The 26,787-nt window shown below is 39.9% G+C and overlaps 1 protein-coding gene across 2 annotated transcripts; it reads left to right on the forward strand.

Moving 5' to 3' along the window:
• The first annotated feature begins 19,440 nt into the window (after positions 1-19,440).
• On the forward strand, positions 19,441-25,863 carry spsb1 (splA/ryanodine receptor domain and SOCS box containing 1). 2 transcript variants are annotated; one of them, XM_026333388.2, is made up of 3 exons: positions 19,441-19,659; positions 22,076-22,952; positions 24,179-25,863. In XM_026333388.2, the coding sequence occupies exons 2-3, from the start codon at positions 22,259-22,261 to the stop codon at positions 24,304-24,306; spliced, it is 822 nt and encodes a 273-aa protein (XP_026189173.1). In that variant the 5' UTR covers positions 19,441-19,659; positions 22,076-22,258; the 3' UTR covers positions 24,307-25,863. The 2 variants fall into 2 exon arrangements, with proteins under 2 accessions (XP_026189173.1, XP_026189174.1); XM_026333389.2 differs by having other exon boundaries at positions 22,080-22,952.
• Positions 25,864-26,787: the final 924 nt, after the last annotated feature.

The raw sequence follows: 26,787 nt of genomic DNA on the forward strand, positions 1-26,787 counted from the left end.
ATATACATATAATATATATATATATATATATATATATATATTATATGTATATGCCAGTTAGATGATCTTGAGTGAGCAATTCTCTCATATTTTCTTGGTAAAATAATTGGAATAGTTGATGCAATATCAAAGCAGTAGCCAGTTAATTTTCTGTCAGTTGAAGAATTAGTTAATTGACAAATAATTTTCATATTAACACAAGATATATTCCTCAGCCCTTTGCTGCGTCACTAGGTTTGTGCATACTGAAAAGTCAGCTTTAAACAGTTGGAAACAATACTATACATATATATGGATTTTTAAAAGGCACTTCGCAGTGACATTGCATTACCCATCCAAAGTGGATGCTTTCCACTGTAGGATTGACACACTCACCCTCTCTCATCGTTCAGGGTTAATGAAAGGATTAAATGGAAAACAAACAATTTAAATTTACTGCTTATTACCTTTTGCCCCCAAATAAATTTCCTTTCCTTTTCCTTGTTGTCAAGCAGTTCATGGGGCTTGCACACTGCACATAATAAAGTAAACATTTGTGACATTTTGGAGCAATGAGTGATGTCGGCCATGATTTGTGTCAAGCAGGTTTTAATTGTCTTAATTCTATGGTGTCCTTGTAATTGTGGTTTACCAAGGAGCTGAAGAGTGGAAAGATTTAAAGCCATAAAGCAATGACCTTGTGTGACAGCAGGATTTTACTGCTTCTGCATTGCTGCAGCCCAGAAAAGCTGCAACCCCTTTTTGTGTTTGCAGCAATGCAGAGGACTTGAGCCTGCAGCAAACACATCTGCATTCATCATCAGAATCACACATGATCAGCGATCAGTTTTGCAATTTAGAAAATGTCAGTAACAATAAATCCTGGGAATTTGCACAAGAACACTGTGTTGGACCTTAAATTAGGAGCACACCAAACATTTGGCATGGTCTGTGTTTGCTGTGTCTATGAAAATCTTAATTATTGTACAATTGTCATCCAGGCCAATCTGGCCCACTTGCACTCATTAGATCTAGATAGATAGATACTTTATTCGTCCCCCAAGGGGGAAATTCAACTACTAATACTAATACTAATCTAGTGTGTTCGCTTAGAAAAATAATTTTTTCAAGGGTCTCAAAGTGCTTTTTGCACAGTGCAAAGTGGTTTATACAACACAGATTTTCCATAATTACAGATTGCATGTAAATAATAACGCAAAGTAATTAATCTGTCCTTATGTAACATTTATTTACTCACTCGACACATTCAGAATCTATGACATAAAGAATAGATGAGGCTGCAACTGGTAATTTAATTATTGACTGTTCAGTATGGATGTGTTAGCAACTTGAAACCCCCCCCCAAAAAATTCCAAGCAGAACTAAATTTGTGGATAAAAACAACATGCATTTGCAACAGAAAAATAAATAATCTTACATCATTGGAAGCTAAACCATATTCTGTTTAGGCTGTCTGGATTAAATAAAAATACCACGTAGGTTTAACACATTGCTGCAGTGTTTGATGAACAAAAGCATGCAGGGAGCTTGTTTTCAGTCACAAGGTGGCAGCAGAGGATCCTAAAAGAACAATACACAGCGCAGAAGTTGGATGCGCTGATCCAATTGTGAATATTGTAGAGGGGGTAAACAAAAAGGCCATGCTCTCAGTTGGTCTATCTTCAATTGATTCTGTACCAGGTCCTCAGCTCTTGTTAATTTCTACAGTGTCAGCACACATGTAAAAACCTACAGTAGCAGCAGGATTCTTGTTTGCTACAATGCTGATTCAAGTTTGTCCTCCCTTTCGTTTTTCTCCTCGTTATGGCTGTGATCCCAGGGCCTCTTATTGCGAAGAATTTCTGCGGCAGTATACTTGCTGATTGCTTCGTTCTCACTCCTCACAACAACCAGCTAAGACACTGCCAGAGAAACACCCACAGCAGGCGCGTCCGACTGACCATCCGTCCCTCTGCCTGCCTCCCCAGCAGGGTCCTGACTGATCTTTTCTGTGCATGTCCACCTGTGAGTCTGGTAATATGGATGCTCGCACTGTTCATGCCCAGCTTTGTGGCGGTGGTTGTTGGAAGGCAACAGCCTCACACTAAAAGCCCCCAGGAGTGGTGTGGTCCTATGCCAACAGCTGGAAGCTCTATAAAAGAAGTAGGAAATAATGGTTGAGTAACACTTGGTTCATGAAATAAACCTAATCTGGCCAAATGAATCTCCATGTAAATCTTCTAAATCTTACATTCAGACTTTTAGAGGCACTATCCCCTGCCTTTCTGAGCTTTATATAACTTTCATGCATTGATGAATGTTGCCCAGAGTGACCCAAAGCTTGTTCCCAAACGGATTCTTTATAGTCTTCTAGCCTTTTGTGCAGCAGCACTTTAAGTGCACACAACTTGGGCAAACACAAACACCCCCGAACTAAGAATAGATTTGCCATGACTCATGATTTTGCAACAAAAGGCCCAGTTTGATTTAGCTCTCATCTATTTGTGTGTGTGTCTATATGCTCACACGAATGCCCTATAATCAGTAAAGTCCCCGTGTGTGTCGATGTACATAATGGACAGCAACTAAGATCCCCTTGCTATCAGTTGCTTTTGCTCACTGCAGTGCTATTTTGGGCCGGCTGACCATTCCATACTGTCCTCTCCCTGTGGACTCTGCTTTGCTGACAGAACAACATGGATACTAGAGCAATCTACAGTCAGCAGCAAATGAGGGAAGAGGGGGAATTATAAATGAGATAGAGAGCTGTCAAGAAAAATACTTGGATTGGGATGAATGTTCTCCATCTGGTGTGTCTTTACTGTTAAAATCTGCAGCAAGGCTATTTGTAGTCCTCCATGTTTACTTTTGCTGTATTTTCTGACACATGTCTGGTTGTATAACTGGAAATTCCTGACTGGTGGTCAGAATATTTTCACCCTGACTGATGTCACAGAAAGATGCTAACACTAAATATTTATTAGTCTGCCTACGTCTTACACACACAGATACAAGTGATGTCCACAAACAGAGACACCTCTTGTCCTGCTTTCATTTGCTAAATGACTGTGTCCGTGTCTCTTTGTCTCTTTGTTCGGTGAGCACATGATGACAGGAATTCCTCCCTGCTCAGGGATTGATGTAATCCCTAATACAGGATTGAGGAATGCCAGTGAAAATAATACACAGTTTGCTAAATGAATGACTAGCTGCTTCTCTGCTTCACACAGCAAACAGCAGCAGTAGGTGCAGCAGTGATCCTTAACTCAAAAAGCTGTCCGCAAATATATTTTAGCCCTCAGGCTGGGCTAAGCTTTATTGACAGATTTTTGACTTCTTACTTCCGCAATATCAGCCCAACAAAAAACACCGTGGGAATTTTTTAATACACATATTAGTAAGAGATGTAGATGATGGATTTTTTTTTGTAGGTTCTGGGAAAAACACAGTATTTTCAGGGTTGCCAGTTTAAATGCCACATTGAATACATCATAATTTTGACAGTTTGTTTTGCTTATGCTAATATGATTTTAGATACAGGATGTGTGAGAGACAGCAGTTTAGATTATATTACTGATACATCCTAAATAAAGTCAATATTCATCATCAGTGGTGCTAATGGAACCATCCGGGGCTCTGGCTTAAAATCTAATAAAATAGAAGAAGTGATCCATTGTGATGTCCACTCAATATAAATAAAATGTCACAAGTGAAAAGTTGGATATATTAAAAGTTTGGTGTGTTTAAAAATGCAAAATCATCAGTGATTACTGAAAATAGTTGGCACTCTCTATTTAAAACCACTGACAGTATACGGATATTGTATAGCAACTAAACATTTTCATCACAAAAACAAATCTAAAATGTTATCACATTTATAAATGAGAGGGTATAAGAAATAGTCTGCATATTGCAGTGTTTGTCTCAGAGTTGTATTGAAGACTTGTAAATGTGCCTTCAAAACCTACAGATATAGTTTTCCTGAGGAGTAATGCAATTTTCCCATCACATCAACAAAGCACAGACATAGACATAGAGTACACACCCCAACCCCAAACCCACTTAAACTTCCTGAATATGATGGATCCCTTTGTTGTCAGGCCTCAGAGAGTCAGAAGCACAGCCCAGTATCACCAGCCTCTTTACTTCACTTCCTCAGCCCTCCTTGCTCCTCTCAGCAGTGCCTATATTGGTAGTTCAAGTGTGAGCTAATAACGCTCAAACAGTCATGCTTTCCTGCTCCAGTCCCATTCCACAGACCTAATCATCTTATAGCTAACAATGACATTAGTATTTACTGTAGAGCCATGTTTCTGAACAACGCTACACACGACATGTAAACTGATGGCATGCCTGGCGCCGAGACTCAGCTTCACATTGGGTTTATGTAGAACAAGTATGTATATTGATTTTGCATTTTAGGTGTTTTAATTTCAAACTAACAAGCCAGAACCACCACCGGAGGCCTTTTAAGTTGATAGAAAATAATTAGAAACGATTAATCACACGTCATGACTTTGTCTATCTGTTTTTTTTTTTACTCTTTTAAAACATTTTTCAGTTGAGAATCGGTTTCATCTGTGTTCTCTTATCAGTATTTTGTGTCAAACTGCATTGTGTTAATAATTCAGTGGTTTTGAGCCTTACACACAGTGCGCACTACCCCTGGTTACCAGAAAACAGAGTTGCCCCAGTAACTATCTGCTGACTTGAACACACACAGGTAAAATACACAAATCATAGTGCACTGGACACTAAATGATTATCATTTGACTCACTTGAGTGATTAATGTATTTGAGTTTTGACAAGGCCCATATGAGTTTTCATGTAGAGCTAATCAGTAACACTATATATGACAGTGACAGCCTGGTGCAGTTAAGAATGTCTTTATCTGCTTTTCTATGTACAGTGTGTGTAATCTAAAGACGCTTCCTGTCCCGAACACTCGTGATTCCTCTCTTGAGACTTATTTGAATCTTCTGTTACAACATCAGTTCTGATTGATTGTTGCTTTTAAAGCAGAAGTTGAAATCAGCTCTGTCTCCCTGTTGCATTCAATCAGATACAAATCAGTTGTGAGAAATGAGGAACTCTGGACTCTCTATCTGTCTCTAGTCTCGGCTTTTAAGGAAGGAGAGGTGGGCTGCTAAGGTCTCCTGCACAGTGGCGACAACAATAACAAAAACAGCTATCCTCCTCTCTCTGGATCACTGTCTGGTCCGCCGCTGATCATAGAGTGCCTGCGGACCTGTGAAAGGGTCGTCTGTGTTTGCTCTGTCTGTGTGGAGGTTACTGTGCCACTGTGTGATTGGGTGTATCTATCTTCTCTGCATTCAGTAACCTTTTGTATAGTTACTGTGGCATGGTGTTGGCGTAAAGACACAGTGTGGACACTTTCACAACACCGGGAACTGTACACTTCACATGAACATTTGCTCATTAATAGTTCAGTCAACCTACAGGCCTTATTAAGCTGATCCGAAGGCCTCATTTCAGCATCGTCTGATCTCCCTGCACTAATTAGTGTTTTAGAAGTTTTACAGGGAAGTAAAGGTGTGCCACGCTCTTTTTTGCAATAACTATTAACCTAAACATTCACTGAAGTGTCGTAATGTTATAGAATATGTCAGAGGCTTTTATTCACACACAATTTTGACACTCACCAAGCAGCCAGACAGCAGCGGAGCTCCTCCATTCACGCTTGTCTCTACTGGTGTTGACATCAACAGGAGTCTGTCCATGGGTACTGCAGGGCTCTCCTATTGTCTGGGTCACTTCAAACTGTTGACCATGAGCCTCTCTCTCTCTCGCTCTCTCTCTCTCCCTCTCTCTCTCTGTGTGGCTGTCTCTCTCTGCTTCATTCAGGCAGCACAACAAGTCAAGGCATGTTCCAACAAACCACCAACAGCCGGACTGGGTGTATGAGCCTGCTCCTAGACCAGAGGGGGAGGAGCAGAGGATTAGAGAGGGGGGAAACCCAGAAAAGACCCAGCATGACTCAGCCTGCTTCAGTCAGCTAGCATACACAGCTTTCACTTTCAACACTTTCAACACATGAAGGAGTTGTTCTTGCTTCTCTATGTGACACGGTTAAATGCATTTCTTTACAAAAGCAGAATTGATAAGATGATGTGCGGAACAGTGACAACCAAGTGAAAAAAAAAAAAGTGTTATAAGGAATTGGGTTGACTTGTCTGATCACCTTTGTTATGTCATAGATCACAAAGAAGTCCAGTTTTCCTGCAGGCCGTGACTTCTTTCTCTTTTCTTACTCTATGACCGTGTCGGGTGGAAGAAGTTTATTGTGTCTGTGTTTTCTGGCTAATACTAATGCCTCAGTTTTGACTCCTCGATGGAAAACTTTTAAAAACGGATCTCCAGTCGTGCTTTTCACTCACACAGTTATTAGCAGGTAGTCCTACTTAATCTTTAACACAGCAGAATGAATAGTTTATAGAAGCTGTAACTGGACACCAGCACAGCAGGCTAATGAAAGCTGCTGATTCATCAAATCATCTTATATGGTAACCCACGCTAGGTCACATCAATCACAGGTGAAGTGAGTCAGTATGAGTTATATGACTGTAAGTATGTTAAAATGTTAAAAAAATATAGGTTAAAATGTAATAATGTTTAATTGCCAAATCTGAATTTAAAAATGTTTATTTATCAGAAAAACAACCCTCTATCTGATGGGTCACAGGTAGACACATACATATGTGTCTATGTGTGTGTATGTATATACTGTATATACAATGCACGTACGTATACATTATACGTATGCGCATTGTACAGTATTTAGGTTCTGACACATTAAACAGCATCGAATGTGCATAATCATCACCATCCATGAGTGCTAATTATGCAGGGCTGCTCTGATGCTGGCTAGTTTTTTTTTTTTTTTTTTACTCTGAGGAGGGATGATGCTAGTTCATCACTGCTGTAGTGGAAGCTGATCGCTAGGCAGATTCTGGGTGCAGTGGAAGGAACCAGCTCAGCAAAACTCACCTGCTACAATATGGTCTGAGTCTGGCTGCCTGAGCATCACTAAAGCACCGTACTGTACATTACTGGTGCTGCTCTCCACTGCAGCCTGTCAACAGGCTGATGACCTTATCATTGAAAGAGCAAAGTCACTATGATGTTGCCCGCAAAAAAAAACAAAAAAAAAAAAAAACAACTCAAAGTGCTGTCTTGTTGTTTCCCCCCTGATAGAAAGTAGAAAAGCAGAGCAACTTTGCAAAAGGGCAGAAGAGGTGTATTTGCCTGCAGGTAGTTTTAATTTACTTGAATTTATTGGATGTGGTGATGCAGCACTGCATAGTAGTCTTTTGACAAAGTGCCAGGAGTAGTTTTCACCAGCTGACTTGATCTTGATTTATGGAAGCGTGAACTGTTTACACAAGTGAGAAATAAGGACAATCATTGAACGAGCCACTCACAGGAAATGATTTTTTTGCATGTTAGTTGGTAAATCATCGCATAAAAGTGTAATTGATTCATTTTCCTACCTGGGACACTGACTGCAGCTAAGGCCTCACACATCTGTGTTGGTCGGGGGGTGGGGGGAGAACCCCTAGCCCAGCAAGTTCAAAGCTTGCTGCATTGATTACATCATCGGAGCTGGAGTGCTGGAACAGGACAATGCACCAGCAGCGAGGGGGACAACCAGCTAATCTCACCATGTCCTCCCTGTGGAGCTCCACGGTAGTAGAGTCTGCAGGCTTGTGTGCGTCTTTCTCTTTCTCTGTCTCTAAACTCATCTTAGTCCGGTCCAGAACGAGACGGCCTGCTCTCCCTCATATTACCACCACTGTCACATGACTGGAAGACTGTCTGTGTGTCTCTGGGAAAGGGAACGATAGCCTTGATGTGCATCACCATGTTTCTGTGTGTGTGTGTGTGTGTGTGTGTGTGCTATTAGAGGCCTGCACTGCAGGAACACAGCTGCTGCAGGACACTGCAGGATTGCTGTTCTGCTGCTGGCTCATGGGGTCTGGCTTTTTTTTTCTTTCTCTCTCCTCTCTCTGTTCACTCAGGAAAATTGCTCAAGGAGGATGGCGAGTGCATGAGCTGCATACTTTTTCAGCAGGGGAGAGGAGGCGAGAGTAGGAGAAGGGGGTGGGTGTGGGTGTGGGTGGGGTGGGGGGTGGGGGTTATGGGAGGAGGTGGCAGAATCACAGAAGTGCAGAACACGAGGCACTGTGCTGGGCAACTGTACCTTGGAGAGAGACTACAGTACAGAAATTGAAAAGGAGGAGGAGGAAGAAAGGAAAGGAAGGGGTGGGGGGCAGAAGTGAGGTGCAAGGAACATCAGGTGAGTGCGGCAATTTCCTTTGCTGGCAGTGCAGCACCCACCCTTAGCGAAAGTATTAGCAGGAGAACTGCAGATGTTCAGATGTGGCGCAGACCTTTAGCACACTTTATCACTTTGTTCTCTTTTGCACTTGCCTATCTACAGTGGGAAGAAATCTAAAACCCAGAGATATGCTCCGCATTTCTGCCTCACAAAAAGCCAGCTGACAATGCAGGGCCGACTTTTTCAAGGTCTTAGCACAGTTACCTGAGGTGAACTCAGAGCTGAATGAGGTGAACTGACCTGACTGGACAGGTCTCCCAGGCTGCTTTGGAGACTGCCTCACTTTTACATGAACCTTTTCCTTGTTGCCTTGTTTTCCATAGCTCCAAGTAGATTATAGACACTGCAGTATAGCGCACAAGAGAAAAGCAGCAATGGTGACTTTAAGAGCAGAGAGTTGCTGAGATACTGCAGCCGCTGTGTTCTGTACTAACAGACCTTTTCGTTTAAAAAAAAAAAAAAAAAAACTTCTCTAAATTCATTCAGCTACAGCTGAGCACTCTTTCTGTTCCTTTCTGTTTGTGACAAACTCTCCAAAAAAAAAAAAAAAAAAAAAAAAAAATCTTACAGAGCTACACCCTGCCCTGGTATCCTCTTACAGGATGGCAGAAAAGTCCTAGTTGCTAGAGCACAACTTCATGACTGCACCACAGCTCCCCTGTCCCAAGCAGGCCAATGTAGCCTCATTCTCATTTCTCCATTTCAGCACTCAGGCACTAACAACCTCCAACCGCCAATACAATAGATCCTGCTTACCAGTTTCCAGCACCATATTAACAACTAACACATGATGCTTAATATGAACACACAACTAGCAGAGAAAAGTAGAAATGTGGGACTATCTGTACTCTCCTAACAGCTAAGTCAGCAGATAAAAGTCTCCCCTAGTGGAAGGAAGTCTTTGCATCCAGGTTAGTTTTGTCCTTGTGTCAAATTGTGAGCCCTCTGAAACAACCGCTATCTGACACGCCGGCTGCTATTTCCAGCTCGTACCATGTGTTAAACATGGATGAGGGAGCAGTGGAGCCTGACTGCTAACTGACTGGCTGTCTGGCTGGCTGCTGCCTGGTTATTACTGGTGCAGAGAAAGCCTATACTGATGAGACAGTAGCAGCCAGGACCTTCAGCGCCACAAACATACACACCTACACACATATATCAACTCCTGTAGGGCTATTTAAAGAAGTATACTATCCTTTGTGAAGAGGCAAACATGTAACAAGACAACGTACAAGGTAAATAAGAATAGAGAGGAAATAAAGGCATACCTACAGATGAGTGTCGGACCGCATCACACACAGGGAGGAGAGGACGAAAACTTCTCTGCACTCACACTGAGCCTCTTGGTTGCTGGTGATGTGCGTTCATGGCGTGGTAAAGTTGACTGCAGCATTGCCTCCTGAACAGAATGACATTGTTTGCACTCTCTCTCTCCCTATCTCTCCCTCACTCCTCCTCCTCCTGTACGCGCTCGCTCCCCCTCCTCTTCTTTGCACGCTTGCTGGCAGCATAAACTGCACAGCTCAGCAGTGTTCCCCCACTGCCGCAGCAGATCCTGCATGAGCTCTGCGTATCTGAGTGGGATGGGACTTTTAAAGGGGAACACAACCTCCAGGGTCAGTGTGTGTGCACATCTTCAGTCCAGCCTCCTCTCCTCCCTGCCCTCCTCAGTAACCCTCCCTCCCCTCCTAAAACTCCAAACAATCATCAGTGTAAAGCAGTTCTCACAAGAGAGACCCCCTCCACGCACACATAACTCTCTATCCCCTTTGATTCATTTTCACACTACAGCAGAGATTGCTTTGAGAAATGAGTGTGCTCAAACCTCAGTGAGGAACAGTTTGCTTCACTGAGACGCTGTTTCCTCTGGTGTGCTTTGAAGCTTGTCACAATATTTCAGAAATCTAATTTCCTTAGAAATTGCCAGGAAAAATTTCTCCAGGTATGAATTGTGGAAATATGCTTTTTAATTCACTAATGTTCATGTAACATCAAAAAAGGTGACAGTGTCAAGCCTTGGTTGCTACTTTTAAATGAAACTGATCATTTGATCATTGATGATACTGTAAAAAAAAAATGTTGGTGATTTATTATGCAGTTAAGCGATAGCTAGGAATTATTTACAATTGCTACTTTCTAAAAGCATAAATGTCAAAATGCAAAGTTTCAAAATTCCACCAAATGTAAAATAACCTTCAGGAAAGTAAAAAATCCTTAATCTGCAAATCGTATTAGCTACCTTTTATTACCCAAGATGCACTGCTTTTTTGATGCTATTCTGCAGTGCGCTAAAATATAGAAATATCTTGACCAACCAAATTTGTCTTTTGCGCGTTGCACAACTCAGTGAGAGTGAGATCATCCATCATTTAGTCAGCCAATGAGGTTGAACTTCTCTTTCTGCAATGTCTTTACTTCACAAAAATGCACCACCACTTCCGAGCCTTCAATGATGACGTTTGCAGTGCACTGCATGGGCTTTGTATGGCTAATGGTGGCTCCATTATATATTCTTTGCATTTGAGGCATCAGCAGTCTAGTTATTCTCTTCTGCAGCAGTGCAGCTCACGCTGCTTCTCACTCTAGGACTCTTTTTCATGATTTTGTTCTGCCCGGGCCCCCAGATGAACCCAGTGATCCTTGCATGTATCTCATTTTAACCCTGCATCCTTCAAGTCAAGGCTTACCTCACTTCATACTTGCTTTTTTTCTCTAAGTAGCTTGTATCTCTGTCCTTATAAGATAGATCATATTAGTACATGTTGCTGAACCAGTAAACTCACTAATGGAGCATCTCTGACTATAGGGGGTCAAGCTAAATGAAGCTGTTCATATCAGTCAGTGTAAGAAGGACAGTTATGTAGCATGCAAGAACTGTGATTCATTAAGTGAGAGCGAAGCATCTTTCCCTGCACAGTCTGCATGCAGTGCTGCTGCTGCATCGGTCTGCTGAAACTTGCAGCATCTGCCCTCTCCTCTGTAATTCTGTGTCTCCAGGGAAGATGGCCCCCCTCCAGCATATCCCTCACATAGCCCCTGCCATTCTCAGTAATGGCATCCCCTGTGATGAATAAGCCATGAGGAGGGGCCCTTTTACATGTCCTGTTAGATTACCTCACTATGCTTTACCTGGCTACAGTCACTGCATCTCTGCTGGTTCTACAGTTTCCCAGCCAAGCATATAACTCAATGTGTTTAAAGGCTCAAAGATCATATAAGCATAGACATCTGTGCAATCCACCAAACATCATAAAAAAGTCCTACTCATGTACTGTATATAAGTCGTGATAAGGTCTGCGAAAACTGCCCCACTATAAGTGTTTTTGCACTTGATAGGAAGGTGTTTAAATACCCGGTGTCAAAGCTGGGCATCATCATTGATTTATGTTTTATCTGGCACAAGCTGTAACAAAAATGAAGTAATCTAATATCTGTGACACATGCAGGTAATAGAGTTAGGTCTAACCACGGGCTGGTGGGTTTGTGTGTCTTTTTTTTTTTTTTTTTTTTTTTGCCATTCACAACCCACTCCTTGGCTCCATTGATCTGTCCGGAAAAGATAATAGACACATTGATTCACAAGCTCAGCAGCTCGTTTGGTTTACACATCAGTTCAGACTAATTCTCAGCAGTCCTCTGTCAACGAAGGGAATTGCTTTGACAGGCAACTGATTCCTGGGTCTTTGAAACTGTGAAGATTTTATCTATCTTTGGGTGCACAGCATTGTTGACTTTGTTTCTGAAAGTCTGATTAGATGGGGAAAAAAAAAGGTTTTCAGTAACCAGAAGTGATTAGGTTAAAAGTTGTAGTCTAACACTGCTGACCAAAAATAGGTCTCGATAGGAGGTAATTGAGAGTAGCTAGCAATAAATTAACTTCACGAAAACCTTTCTCTCTCTGCTCTGTTTAGTCAGTCTGGCATAGAGGTAGACTGAATGATGGGACCCTGTCTTTGTAGAAGAAGGTGTGTGGTTGTTTCACTGCATCAGTGCTTCTTTGCTGACCTCATTTTGTAAATCTGATTCTTCTCAAAGCCAAGTGCAGCGAAAAAAAGACAACACTATCAATAACAAAACAGTTCATATATGGTTGTACAAGAATGAGTGTGCAACTGCAGAAGTACAGTTTACCATTTTGAGTTCCCAACAAATAAAACAGAGTCAAGACATCTTTTTATTTCACTCACAAGGACACTCTCCTTTCATTTTCCTCCATTTTATCAAAGAATCACTTATTCAGTGTGATATTAAAGATCCTGTTTTGAAAGGTAGAGCTTGACATGTGAAACGTACGAAGCACAAGTAGCCATCAGTTCTTGCCTCACTATTAAGGTCTATGATGTATTGCGATTGTGGTGAGAGGCCGAACTTCTGACAGCTGGCTGCTCTGTTGTGGTGAACGAGCAGCGGCTCTGTCAGCTGTCAGCGTCAGCAGCCGCCAGTCTGCTCTTTACAGCGTTGTTGTAGCAAAGCATAAGGCACGGATCAGCCTTAAATAAGGGAGACTGCAGCTAGAATTCTTGATCTGTAATAGATCTGTAATTACCTATATGTCATATTTTCAGAAAGTATAGACAGTATGAAATAGATCATTTGGTTTGAACTTGGCTGTATTTCATCTCAGCATTTAAGATGCCGGCAGTTCAAAGTATAATTTGAGGGGCAGTTAAAGAAAACATTTCCTTTATATTGGACTTTTCATTTATCTTATCTGTGACAGAAATATGTAGATGCCCATTAACCTGTAAACCAGCTAAATTATACTCGTAAATATTAGGCTTCACGGCTAAGCTGCACTCCCATCAAACCAGTAGACAGTTTACAAAATTAAAAAAAGAAATGATCGTCTCAAAAGCACTAAAGGACCTCAAAAAGATCCTTTACAAGGAGCAGAGAAAGCCAGTCGTCGTTGTGATTCAGCTTTTTAAATGAAACATTAATATTTGTGTGGTATTAAGGCAGAAAACAACTTCGTGTTTAATTGAAAAAAACAAAACCTAAATGTTTGTTTGCAATTGTGAAATAAACCATTTTTTGGGCTGTATTGTGCAGCATGCATTGCTTTCACCTGCAGAGATGGTGAGGTGCTCGTTATATTGGTCCTCTCCCCTGCTGCATTGTGTTCTGCATTACAGGTTTTTAGAAGAGTGTTGCATATCAGCCACAGAAACTCATGTCTTCTGGATGTGTGCCGACTCATGGCCTACATTCACTACTGCCATTTGTTACCGTCAAAAACAGGTATAGCACACAGGGACAGAGAGAGAGAGAACAGGCCTGTTAATGTCTGTATCTGCGTGTGAAGTGTTTCAGCAGCGGCAGTGTCTTCGGGGTGATTCCTGACATATGCACCAATTTCACCAGGAACTAAGAAGCACTGAGACATCTGCTGCTTAATGACTGGAGGAACTGACATTCAGAGGTAAAGAAGGAACATTTCCTTAACAGATGTATTAGAATGATTCAGAGAAACATGTAGTTTTTTGCCATTAACTAAGTATGAGATTGGTACCACGCCCAGTTTTTTTATTATTATAGCACAAAATTTACTGCGTAACTAGTTGCAAACCCTTTGTGTTATAAAGATCATTTTAACATCAAATTGTGCAGCTTCCTGATAAATTGGGCACAGTTTTTAAAGATATTTTTACTATTGAAGTCTAAGGGAGAAATGATCTGATTCAATTGAAACAACTTAATCTTCACCAACCTTCAGTTATGACACACATGCAGATAGAGACGCCGGTTCAACTGTCAAATGTTTTCTTTAACTACCACAGCTGTGCTCAGTGTTGTAATATATTTGATAGTTTTAATCATTTTAATTCTAAAGTGAGAATGTGGTGTATGAATATTGCAAGCGGTCAAGTGTAATAGTCAGAAACAGTCATTTATATGGGGGCCTTGAAGTCATTTTGTAAACTGGTCAGGACTGTCTTCTGTCATGGTCATGTCTCTATGGCACACTACCAGCATGAACTAAAGGTTTTGTTGTCTTATGACCTTTGACATGTTCACTGGTTGCAGAACTTCCACTTTCACATACTGTGAAACAGACATTTTTTGAATTTATCTTATTTTGCAGCTGGGTTTTTTTTGATATTCTGCTTTTTTTTTTTTTTTTTTTTTTTTTTTTGTTATTGGCAACAAATACCATTTGGACCATAAGTTGCCAGCAAACACAAATCTTTACAGATGGATCACAATTGTATACTTTAATTAAAAAAGACTGAAGAGTGATTTTCTAAAACAGCTGGCCACTGTAGTTTTTAGAACATTTTACCAGGGGTAAATATTGCATTTGTTGGGAATCATTTTCACCCGTTGATTAATTCACATTAAGTGTGTTGTTACTTAGCAGCAGACCGATGTATGTGAGAATAAGCAAATGAACAATTGTACAGGTGTAATGAAGGGAGGGAGTGGTTTAAATAGTCTTTCGACAACAGTGGGGCTTTATGGTCTTTGCATTAAATTTGTAACGATTAAAAAAAAAAAAGTATAACCAAGCTTAAATATTTTTGCTTTGGTTATTGGTTAGTATCTCTTGGTTAATATCTTAAGAAACATAGTTGGGATAGTTTTAATTTTGCAATACAATAATATATTTTAAGCAATTACTGTCTGCTAATCTGAACTATAAATCATACACCCCAAGTTTTAAAGAACAGCTTAAAGAGCATTTTTTACAGCAAGACTGTTCAGTAACATAATTAGTCAAAGATTCGGCCTACAATGATCCAAGTGATGTTAACTGAGTTTAAATTAGGGGGAAATGGAGTATTGGATTGGTATTATATACCAACAGATACCCTGTGCTGACTTTTTCTAATTATGGAAAAGAAAGTTGGACCCTTGCATCCTTAGTAAGTGTAAGATTTTTTTAATTTATGACCTTAGTTCAAGACTATTCATATATTTGAAATTATTTAAATATAGATTTTACTGTTTCATTTTCATAATTTCTGATCATATTTTTCTGGGCAGACCAGGTGGTTCCACTGCCAATTCCTATCCTGGATGAGTTCGACCCACCTCAACAATGTGAGAGCCTGTATCCAACAACTGCCACACCACTGTGTGACGGATGAGAAGGGTCAGTCAGTTTCCTGGGTGCTGCCTGATGAGCTACGTGAGCAGAGAATGGCCTACAGTTTAACCAGAGTAGAGACAATCCAGTTTCTGTGGCTTTAAGGGGGTGGATGGGAGTGTCGGGGTGTTGATGAATACCAGCCATGTCTCTCCTTTTTATTCTTTGTAAAAATGGTAAACAAGTGTTTTTCAATATTGAATCTATGAATAATAATTATATATTAATAAAGTAATTTAAGGACAATATAAATCTTTCTGCCAATTAAACCTCTGATGTGTGCTGTGAAGACTTCATAATCTGCAAATCACCAATGCCCTCATCCACCTGGGACCCCTCCTCAGAGGTGTGCTATTCTCTCTGATTGCCTCTGTATTTTAGCAGCAATGCACCATTCAAGTCTGCAGGCAACTTGACAAATGAGTAGTGATCTGAACAGAGGGGGATGCTTGTACTGCACCACACCTCCGGTCCCATCCACATCGTCCTGTCCCGCAGTGTTGCACCTCTTAACTGACACCCTTTCCTTACAGGCGCTCTTCTCAAAGTCACAAATATGGACACGCTGAATGCTGTTGACACATTCACATATAAAGACAGCAAAAAACGTGAGGAAACAAAAGCCTGTACATTTCTAGTGTGGCTTCTTTACAGAAATGTGGAACTTTATTGCACAAATTAACAATTAGAGATGTTAGGGGTTTCATTATGGAATATTAGAAATGGTCATAGCAGCATATTAATTTTATAAATGCAAATTTAAAAACATTTATAATTAAAATAAGTATTTTAATAGACAATTCACTTAAAGTAAAATAAATGACACACGTTTGCTTCAACATAAGGATTTGCTTGTTTTCTTTGTTTTTAAAGCTGTGAAAATATAACATATTTTGGTTTTGAACAGTGACAAAACAACACATTTGAATGTGTCACCTTTAGCTTTGGGAAAAAGTGATAAGCATTTTTCATTCTTTTACAACTTTTTATGGGTTAAAAATTTATGATTTTATTGTGAAAAGTAGTCAGTAATGAAAATAAATAGTAGATTTTGTAACTATCAAATATATGAGCATGATTAATCATTTTTGTAATATAATTTGTTGCAAAATAATTTGGGTTAAAAAATTAAACATCAAAAAACTAAAACACTGCTAACTTTGAATTCAAAGATATGTGTTTTCTCACTGGGCTTCTTGAACAATATACAGCACTATGTTATAGATAACTAAACAAATACCAGTATTCCCACATGAATGATTTTCTAAACCCAACTGCCCATGCACACAACTCTGATAAAAACGATTTTATTGCTGTGTAAGGCTTTCTGCTATACAAAGCTGGACTGTACAGGTCTTATATTGCAAGCCATCCACTGAAACATGAGATGTCTTCTCACCTACAGCATGAATCTATTTGAGCGCTCAACCTCCAATACAGTCAGAGGTGTAGGACGTTTCAAAAATAAAGGTTTTATGCAAGTTGCATTGGCTGCAGATCTTTACTTGTCTCAAGGCACATTTGTGAGTCAGCTAAGAGGCAAAAAACGCAGAACACAAAGTACCTGACAGCTGAAGTAGCTCATAAGCTTCATCAGTATGTTGTCTGCACCTACAAATACCACTTGAGGACAGCATCCACCCACTGGTCCTCCTCAGAAACTGCATCTCAGAATAAGTGAGGAGCTGAGTGTCTGACGCAGCATGCAATCATTCACCTTGGCTGCTCGGACTTGCCTTGGTGCAGCTGTCCACACACCATCCTCCCCCCACTCTCTATCCCTCTGTAGAAGCAGAGCACTGCCAGCCATGGAGTGGGATGTACTATCGATCCTGCTGAAATGATGGTTTCTAAAAGGGAGGCAGTAAGCATGTCTGCACTCCCCTCCTCCACTGTGCACGGGCCCTGAGATATCACCAAGCTCAGCACATTGTACCATCACTGCATGGGAAAATGTGATTTTCGCTGAGAGATGAGCTGAGGGGAAGGTAATTCAAGTCGCCAAGCTATGTTCGCCACCAAGGATGTAAAATGAGCCATATTACCTTCAACCTCCTCCCACTGTGGACAAATAAGGTCATTTTAAATGTCCCTTTAATTCCAGTTCTTGTCACAGAGAAATCAGATGCCACATGTGAAAATATGCTGAAGTTAGGAAGGAAGTGAAGATAGAGATAATGTTCATTCTGCATTCAGCCACTCAACTTTTTTCTCATCTTTCAAGTTTTAAGCACTTGCTCAAAATAACTACATGTGCCACCATGTGCAGCGTCTACTGTGTGATTCTCCAAGGAATTAAATGTTATTCTGAATAAGAGAGGAATGAATACAGTAGTTCCACGATACTGATTGTGAAGCTCTTAACCTGAAGTAGGAGGTGTCTATTACAGAGAAGCCACTAGATGGCAACAGTGTCCTAGTATTCCCTAATACTCAGGTGAAAGTGATGAATATGTGTGCTCTCACAGGGTTGCAGGAGGAATTTCTAAGGAAGCTTTTGTAGTGGGAGTATAATGAAAAATAGGATTTTATAATTACTATTATGAAAATAAATGATTATGCTATTGTTGTTAGGGAGCTCCTGTTATTGAGGATTTTTGTTTTTTGTTTCAAAAATTAGAAGCGCTTGCATCAGTTGTCTGGGACATAAAGACCATATGTGCATCATTCTTCAGTCCAGTGAGTCCAATTTGCCTGTTAGTCACTACAGTTGACATTCCTCAGGAATCACTGCGTCAGTCATTTAGGATTTACTGAACAGCAGTGACTGATGTTGAGGATTTTCAGTTGTTTTAATGTCATTCTTTAATTTTTTACACTGTAGCAATGGAGGACAGAATGCCCTGAAGGTCAAATTGAAGACCAGTGTCTAAGTGTATGAGTAATCACAGTTCACTGGTGCTGTCACCAAAGTAATGCTCATGCAGAAATGCTCTATTATTTTTGGCAGTGAATCAACAAAGCAGCTTTTTAGTACCAGTATAGATGATTGCATAACTTCCTGCTTTACTGTAAAACTAACAAAGATGTGAATGACCAGTGGCTGCCTTGTACTGACACACATTCAAAGGATCCTGTAGTGGTGACGGGCTGAAGTTAGTTTTATACTGGAGAGGCGCCGTTGTGGATATTTTCCATCTTCAGTCAATGCTCAGTTTCAGTCATTGATGATGGTTGGCTCAATTTCACATCACTAAAACTTTATTATCAAATAGGCCACTTGTCACAGTTCATATTTCACTATTATTATAACTACTTAGCTACAACAAGAGAAAGAAAAATATATAGCTTATACTGAAAAATATTGAAGAGAAAAACATTTTAAAAAGCAAATCTTCTTCAGAAGTATTCAAATTATAGTGTGAGGCCTTTTGCATCAAAAGTATTGGTAAATGTCAAAACCTCCTTAAAAGGGAATTAGTGATTTCTTTTAGTATTCACTAAAATACAAGTTAAAGGAAAATATAAATGTGTGCTTTAACTAAGGGCTGGTTTCATTATCTGTTCATATTTCTGTCATTTTTAAAATATCCAAGTCTAATTAAGTTTAGTTCCACAAAACATAAACAACAGAAGAGTTCAAGGTGATCAAATGTTTCGTTTTGTCTGACCAACAGTCCAATCACCAAGAAGTTCAGTTTATTTCGGTGTGAAGGTGCAAATCTGAGAGCCCCAAATATTTCGTCGAACTATGAATCGATTATCGAATCAGTTTCAGGTGAAGTTCATCTGAATGATGAAAAATGAATGATGATGACACAATGAATGATCTGTTAATTTGCTAATTGCTGCAGCTCTGGTTTACTGTAAAACCCGTAGGAACAACAATCGTCATTAAAGTTAAACCCAGAAACGAGCGAATCGTATTTATGTACACTGTGCATGTCTCATGAATACATTTATAAGCACGCACGCGCGCGCGCACACACACACACACACACACACACACACAATGCCAGCTGCATAAACTGCAACACCGGCATGAAGCGAGCTTTGCTGTAGCTGCAGCCCGTCGGGGAGGTCCTAATCTAGCAAAGCAGCTGGGAGCACTTTACCACGTGATGCCAGAGATGTTAGAGAGCAGCCATCATTATTTCACATAATTCGCGTCCAGCCCGAAACGGTAAAAGACGACGAGGAAACAGAAAACTGCGATGGAGTAGGTGAAAACTCTGACGCTTTACCTGGTCTCATCCACTCCGCCGGTTCACCGCCTCACAAGTTAACAAGGTCTGTGTGTTTGTTTGTTGCTGTGTGTGCCTTTCCTCCTCCTCCTCTTCCTCTCCTTTATGGTGGCTGTCGCTTGTTTCTGTTTTGAGTGTCGCTTATTACACGTTTGATAAGGAAAACAACATACGCTAAGGGTTGTTACTCCAGTTTAACAAGAGCAAACCGTAACGTTATTTTCTTTTCTGTTCTTGATTCCTTCCCTCTCGTTGACGTTAGCCATGTTTCGTAGCTGTTTGCGCTAACGCCAGCGTGTTGTGTTGCTAAATGTGCAAGAAGCGTCTCGAGCTTCAGGTCAAAACAGAAATGTTTAAAAAAAAAAAAGGAGGAAAAAAGAGAAACGGTCCGTAACATCTGAGTCACGCGCTGCTTCTGCCTGTGGTCGCGCGTGGACTTTTCCTCGAGCCTTAGCTAGCATGACCAACCGTTACAGGTTAACTAGTCAGGAGGCCTACACACACTCAGTTAACGTACCAGAACAACTTTCCTTGAGCTTTTTGTTAGCATTCTATAAACTGTGTTGTTATTCTGACTGACATTAAGATATTTGGCATATAATATATAGCACGAAGAGGTGTTGCTGCTATTTTGTCCACAAAACTACAAAAAAAAGGGAACTAAACCCTTTTCAAGGCTTAAATGATGTTCAGATTCTTCATTAGATAAGTCATAAACATTATATTCAGCTGCACTTCACTACATAACACGTTAAGGTTTTTGTATCCATACAATTGATGACTTTGTCTTTGCTCAACGAATAGACTCGGGTTCAGGTGGGCCTGGTACTAATTGGACTATACAATAGAGACGAGTGTTTCTTTGGCTCAGGAAATCCAGCCAGCCATTCTGCTTGAATTTAATCACATCCAAAGCAACCCAGGGGCCCTAGAACCCCCAACCAACCCAAGCCAGGATCACAGTCCAAATATATCCATCCACAAACAACCTTTTATGCTGCTCATAATTGTTTATTTTTACACTCAGTGCATATGTGGTAAGACTTTTTTATTATTTTTTGTTAGTTTTGATTTACATGTTTATATTGCAGTGTGGCCCTTTGCCATGATGGGTGGGAATTGTAAGCTCCTGACTCAAAGGGTGTGCAAATGAACATGTTTCACTGTCCCTGAATGCTGGACAGGCATCGAATAAGCGATTGTTTACGTTCAGATGCTGGCCACCCGCTGTTTGCTTTTTCTTCCCTCCTGTTTTGAAAGCACTGAAGAGACATGACCCATTTAAATGGTTGTTTACTTGCATTAGAAAAAGGGCCAAAGCACTTCTCAGTGAATTCTTGTCTACAATTCAATTAGTGGCCTTCCCAGCAGCACAGTTTTCCACATTACACAATGCCCTCTCCAGCCTTGTTACAACACAGGCAGAAATTTGGAGACCAAAGAGCAATTGTAGACACACCTGTGTTCACCAAAAGCCACATTAGGTCTTTGGGATTTTTAATTCATTTGTGATGTATCAGACAAAATGAGAGTTTTCACTATAAAAGACTTGCTTGACTATTGACCTGAAGTAATCCCATTAGCATTGTTTTTTTTTTTTTTTTTTTTTTTTTACTGTTTTTGGATTCTCTGTTAATAGTCCAAACCCTTATACATGATCTTTTCAATCTAGTAAATATGTTTGACTAACAGAAACTTGTTGGTCTTGTCTTTCTTGGTTGGCTAGAACTTATAGGGAAAGAAAATAACGTCATACGGTCTTACGTTACTGTCTGACTGCCCCAGATATTAAGTTGAGTTTAAAAAGTCACTTCAGACAATATTCAGACTTTCTGAATAAACAAATCTTTCTTTTATCCTGCTGTGGAATGATTTTTTTTTTTTCTCTTGACCCTAAATCTACCTCCAAGAACCCCAAAAGGCAAAGTGTGCAAAAAATGAAGGGTGAAAATGAATAGTATCTAAAGTGACTGTAGGTCACAATGATGATACCATCTTTACTAATGCCATAGAAAATAGGCTAAAGCAGATACTTTTCTGCTTTTGTTTAATGCTATTGTTGTCGGTGTAAACGGCATTTAGCTCAGGTGCCCTGTGACTGCTTTCTTTGTTTTATACACAAAACATCATGAGAACAAAGACAGTTTTAAGGCCTTGCAACAGCCCTACAGCTAAAATCAATTGTCCATTGGTTACCAGATAAACTGAGTTTTAAAAAAAACAAAAACTCCTGTTCCCTGTTAAATGTAAACATGCACACATGCATTTAACTTGTTCTGTATGATGTAATTACTTCTGATGTACTGTTTCGTTGCATCAAAGGGCACAGTGGTGTGATAAGGCTGGATTTAGTGTGCCTTGTAGTTAGCTTGCGTCTTAATCTGAACAGAATTGTTTAATTAGATTAGTTAGTAATTCACTTGAATTTTCTTTTCTCCTTTTGTTTATTGTGATCTCTTCAGGTAGGCTTCAAGGAACATCTAATCTGACTTTGGCTGTCTGCATTTAGTGACACAGGAGCACAAACCTATTTCGTGGGTTGCAGGAGCACAGTGGAAAAGAGGGTCTGAAGCTGGTTACTCCCCCCATAAGTATTTAAGGAGGGGGGAGGTGGAGAAAGAAGGTACTGATATAACACCTGGAGCATGGGGCAAAAAGTCCCAGGTGGCATTAAAACCATTGATATGCGGGATCCTGCGTTCAGCCCCTTGAAGCTGGAGCTACAGGCCCTCAATCTCACCAAGCCATCTCGACTGGATCTGCTGCTGGACATGCCACCTGCCAGCCAGGACGTCCAAGTCCAGCATTCATGGAACAATGATGATCGTTCACTAAACATCTTTGTCAAGGATGACAACAAGCTGGTGTTTCATAGGCACCCTGTGGCGCAGAGCACAGATGCCATCCGGGGTCGTGTTGGCTACACAAGGGGACTGCATGTGTGGGAGATCAGCTGGGCCATGCGTCAGAGGGGCACACATGCTGTGGTCGGAGTAGCTACAAGTGATGCTCCACTACACTCAGTGGGCTACACAGCTTTGGTAGGAAGCAATGCTGAGTCTTGGGGCTGGGACCTGTGCAGGAGTAAACTCTACCATGACGGCAAGAACCATGCAGGAAAGACCTACCCAGCCTTCCTCGAGCCTGACGATACCTTCATAATACCAGACTCCCTATTAGTAGTCTTAGACATGGATGAAGGGACTCTGGGGTACATAGTGGATGGATATTACTTAGGGGTGGCATTCAGAGGACTTAAGGGCAGGAAGCTGTACCCGGTGGTGAGTGCCGTGTGGGGACACTGTGAAATACGAATACGTTACATAAATGGCCTTGATCGTAAGTACAAACTTTTATATTTTAAAATCTTCCTTGGTTGTACTTTCTTTCATGAGAAACTTTTTTTTTTTTTTTTTGTAATTGGTCAGTGACAATGTCTTGTATAACCAGTGACAGCATTTATTGGTACAATAAACAGTTTATCATACTATCTAAGCAGAACATTTCTGCAGGTGGGGCTGCTGGGGAGCAGCACTGTTGTTCCTGCCTTAGTTCATTATTATGAGGCAATACATACGATAACCTGACATTGTGTTCTTCTGTCACAGTCCAGATTATGTACAAGTTAATATTTAGCTTTATCACTGAATGACAGAAAATGATGTCACTGTGTTCTAGTCTTACTACAGTTAAGAGTAAAAGCATAATCTGTTTGTGCCTTGAGTATTCTCAGTATCTGTTCTTTTTTTAAATTACACTATGGTGCCTCCTTAGTAGTTAATTGCTTGTTTTTGTTTTTCTCACTGATAAATGGAAAATACCAGTTGTTCCTGGGTTAAAGGATCATAAGTTTTCAATTAGGAGACATAGGTACTTATCATAACATGTTGCACTAGCCCCATGTCCCAAGTGCACTGTGCTCATTAGATTTTTATGTTCTGCTCAGATTACTTGACCTAGTTTAGGCCTTTTATAGAATTGTTGCTACCAATGCAGTGATATGTCTTAAAGCCTAGTTTCAGTTTAACATGACATTCTCCTGTCTGCTGGTTGTGCAGTGGGAAATCCCTAATCTTATACATTGATGGTAAAGGTAGTGGTTTTTGTTGAGGTACTGTTGGTGCAACAGGAACAGAATATTGCTGCAAGTAAAATTGTGCTTTTGTTTTGTTTTGTGTTTTTTATTTTCACTGTAGCTTTCACATTGACAAAAAATCTAAAATAATTGCAAGGTCAATACTTTTTGAAGGCACAAGTCTACTCTGTAGCACATACTGGAAATTGGCAAGAACTGAAATGTTCCAGTATAAGCCATATATATATATATATATATATATATATATATATATATTCACTGATGACAGTATGAATATATAGGTAAATGGAAACATTTAACATATTCTTTTTCAAAACTACATAGCACACATAATTTCTCTTAATGTATTCATTAAATGGCCAAACACAGTATATACACTGCTCACATTTGAGTTAAAGATACATTTGTGTGCACACCCATATACATTAGATTCTGACATTAAAAATCTTTCTTATGCCTCTCCCTCCAGCTGAACCCCTCTCTCTGATGGACCTCTGTAGGCGTTCAGTGAGGGTGGCATTAGGAAGAGACCGTCTAAGTGAAATCCACAGACTGCCCCTGCCGGCCTCTCTTAAGAACTACCTGCTGTACCAATAACGGCGCTGGCAGTCACAATGTACAGCACACCCTTGTCTCTTTCTCATGTTTCTCTGGGATCTTTCTTAGGTTGATCTTGTTTGACAGCATTGCTTAACCCTCCAGGACTAACTCAGCCTCATGGATGATTCAACAAGTATGCTTCTGTGTCAGTGGCTGGACTCATTTTGAGTTTCTTATCCTGTTTTTATGACTCTTTGCAATTATATTCTCTAACTTTATGAAATCAGGAATCTCTGAGCACTATGCACAATGCTGATCCAGGTGATGGCCTACAGTTACCATGTTGCATTACTTCCTCCAGTTTGTAAGTTGATATGTTGTATGTGGTCAGTATCTCTACTGACTGTCCCAACCTCAGGCTTTATGATTATGAATTTCTGCCTCATACCCATTTAAGCTTAAATGCTATTGTGCTAAAACAAAATTGTGTAATGGAATTTGAACTTTAAATGGTGGAACAGAAGTGCACTGCCAGGATTTGACCAAAGGATGGCAGCACATACTCAAATTCTATGTCCTCTCCAATTGAGAATTGTAATGTAAAATCCTAATTGATTTTAGAAATGTTTTTTTTAAGTAGGTAATAAATTTAAAAAATTGCTGCTCATGACACAGAAAAGAGATGCTGACAGTGAGTCTGTAGCATAGTGTGGATCAATGTACTGTGAGGCAGCTGAAGAGCAGTTCAGACTGCTCACTGCACTGAGAGGTTTCTCTGCAATATGGAAGTGCCCTCTTTCTTATAGTCAGGCATTCAACAGGAACAGCATCTGTGGAAATGGAAATTTTAACAGGATATCACTGTGATTATTTGTAGCATGCATCTGCAGGATGTTTTTTCCAATACAAATGTTTTTTTTTTTTGTTTTTTTTTGTTTTGTTTTTTTTAAATCTTTGCAACACCTGCTTTTTGTAGTGTAGTATTTTTCAACCACATACTTTTGAGGTTCAGGAGTGCTGTTTTGGTTTTTTTTTTTTTCCTTCTATTTTAATTCATCTGATTTCTCTGGTTTGCACATCACATATGAAACCAGACAGTGGAAACAAACCTGTGCAATTACTATATGGTTTATTGGAATGACATCTTGGATTTTATTGGTACGTAGCTGTGAATCACCAATATAGGGGTTTTTTTTTGACATGTAAAGGGGTGGGTGGTACTCCATATGCATCATATCATAGACCTGTTGGCACTAGTATTTTTATATGTGCAGACTTGGTCCTTACTCAGCACTTAGCTGGATGTGGACACACTGCCACACCTTTGTTTTCCTTGCCTGCAGCATCTATTTCTATTTCTTCTTGTAGATTTGTTTGTAAGTATCTATTAAAGATGATCTAAAATAATCTATTGTATATTGACTGCTGTCTATTGTACATTGTATGGTAAAATTTTCATAATATTTTCCCCAAACTACAAGCTACAGGGGATGAACAAAGTGGTTACAATTCGAGATGGCAAAACAAATAAATGTCCACAACTTTATATCAATGCTGCAAACTGTTGCCTCAAAAATCAAATATGGAATAAACTATCTGAAATGTGTTCATTAAGTCATTGTTGAATGTGGTTAATTTAATTTAGCTCCAAATAATATAGTAAAATGACCATTACTCCAGCCATTTTCTGTAATTCACAGTAGTAGAAATTCCACTTAACTCATTTTAATGCATGTGGGTTAAATATGGATTTATCTGACTAGACTATTAAGACTGTGGGTATGTACATACTGTCTGTTTGACATCTGTTATTTAGTTTTGATGGACTCTGGCTTTTTTTTTTTTTTTTTTATCACAGACAACATTTTGATTGCATGGCAAGAAAAGCACAGGTGCAATCAGAATTTATGTACTTTGGTTTCAGTGTCCTGGCATTGTGCATGCTGGGTCACTGCTGTGGTTAACTGGGACGCTTCAGCAGAACAGTACGTTTAATGTTATTCTCCTGTTACATACTTGCCTGTTAAGGTAGGACAAGTTGCACTTAAGAATTCAGTACATGGTGGTTTGTTGATTTTTTTTTTTTTTTTTTTTTTAGTGGCGAGTCATGGGTTTAATCTGAATTTGAAGGATCTTTTTAAACACTGATAAAACAAGAATGAACCAGCAGTGGGGTCAAACTGGAGATTTGACCTCCTATGTTGTAGTTGCATTCGGTGAAATGTAGCAGTTTCTCTGCATACAGAAACTGAACACAAAAGTTATGATAGGCAGTAAATTTACATTGCATAAGTACATATGCATATACACTAAAACACATGGATCAGGGAGTGGTGGGAATAGCGTGAGGGATTAGAGAGGATATGAGCCTGTAACAATGTTGCATCAGTCTCCAAGAACTGTGACACTGATATTTTGTTTTGCTTTCTACATATGGCACAGGACAAGGTTAAGCTAATTTTATGTGCACATACACAAACACATATATACACTGTGATTGGTAGCTGTTTCAAAGAAATGCAGAATTATTTCTGAAAA

Source organism: Mastacembelus armatus, chromosome 7, assembly GCF_900324485.2.
Source record: "Mastacembelus armatus chromosome 7, fMasArm1.2, whole genome shotgun sequence".
NCBI classification, from domain to species: Eukaryota; Metazoa; Chordata; class Actinopteri; order Synbranchiformes; family Mastacembelidae; genus Mastacembelus; species Mastacembelus armatus.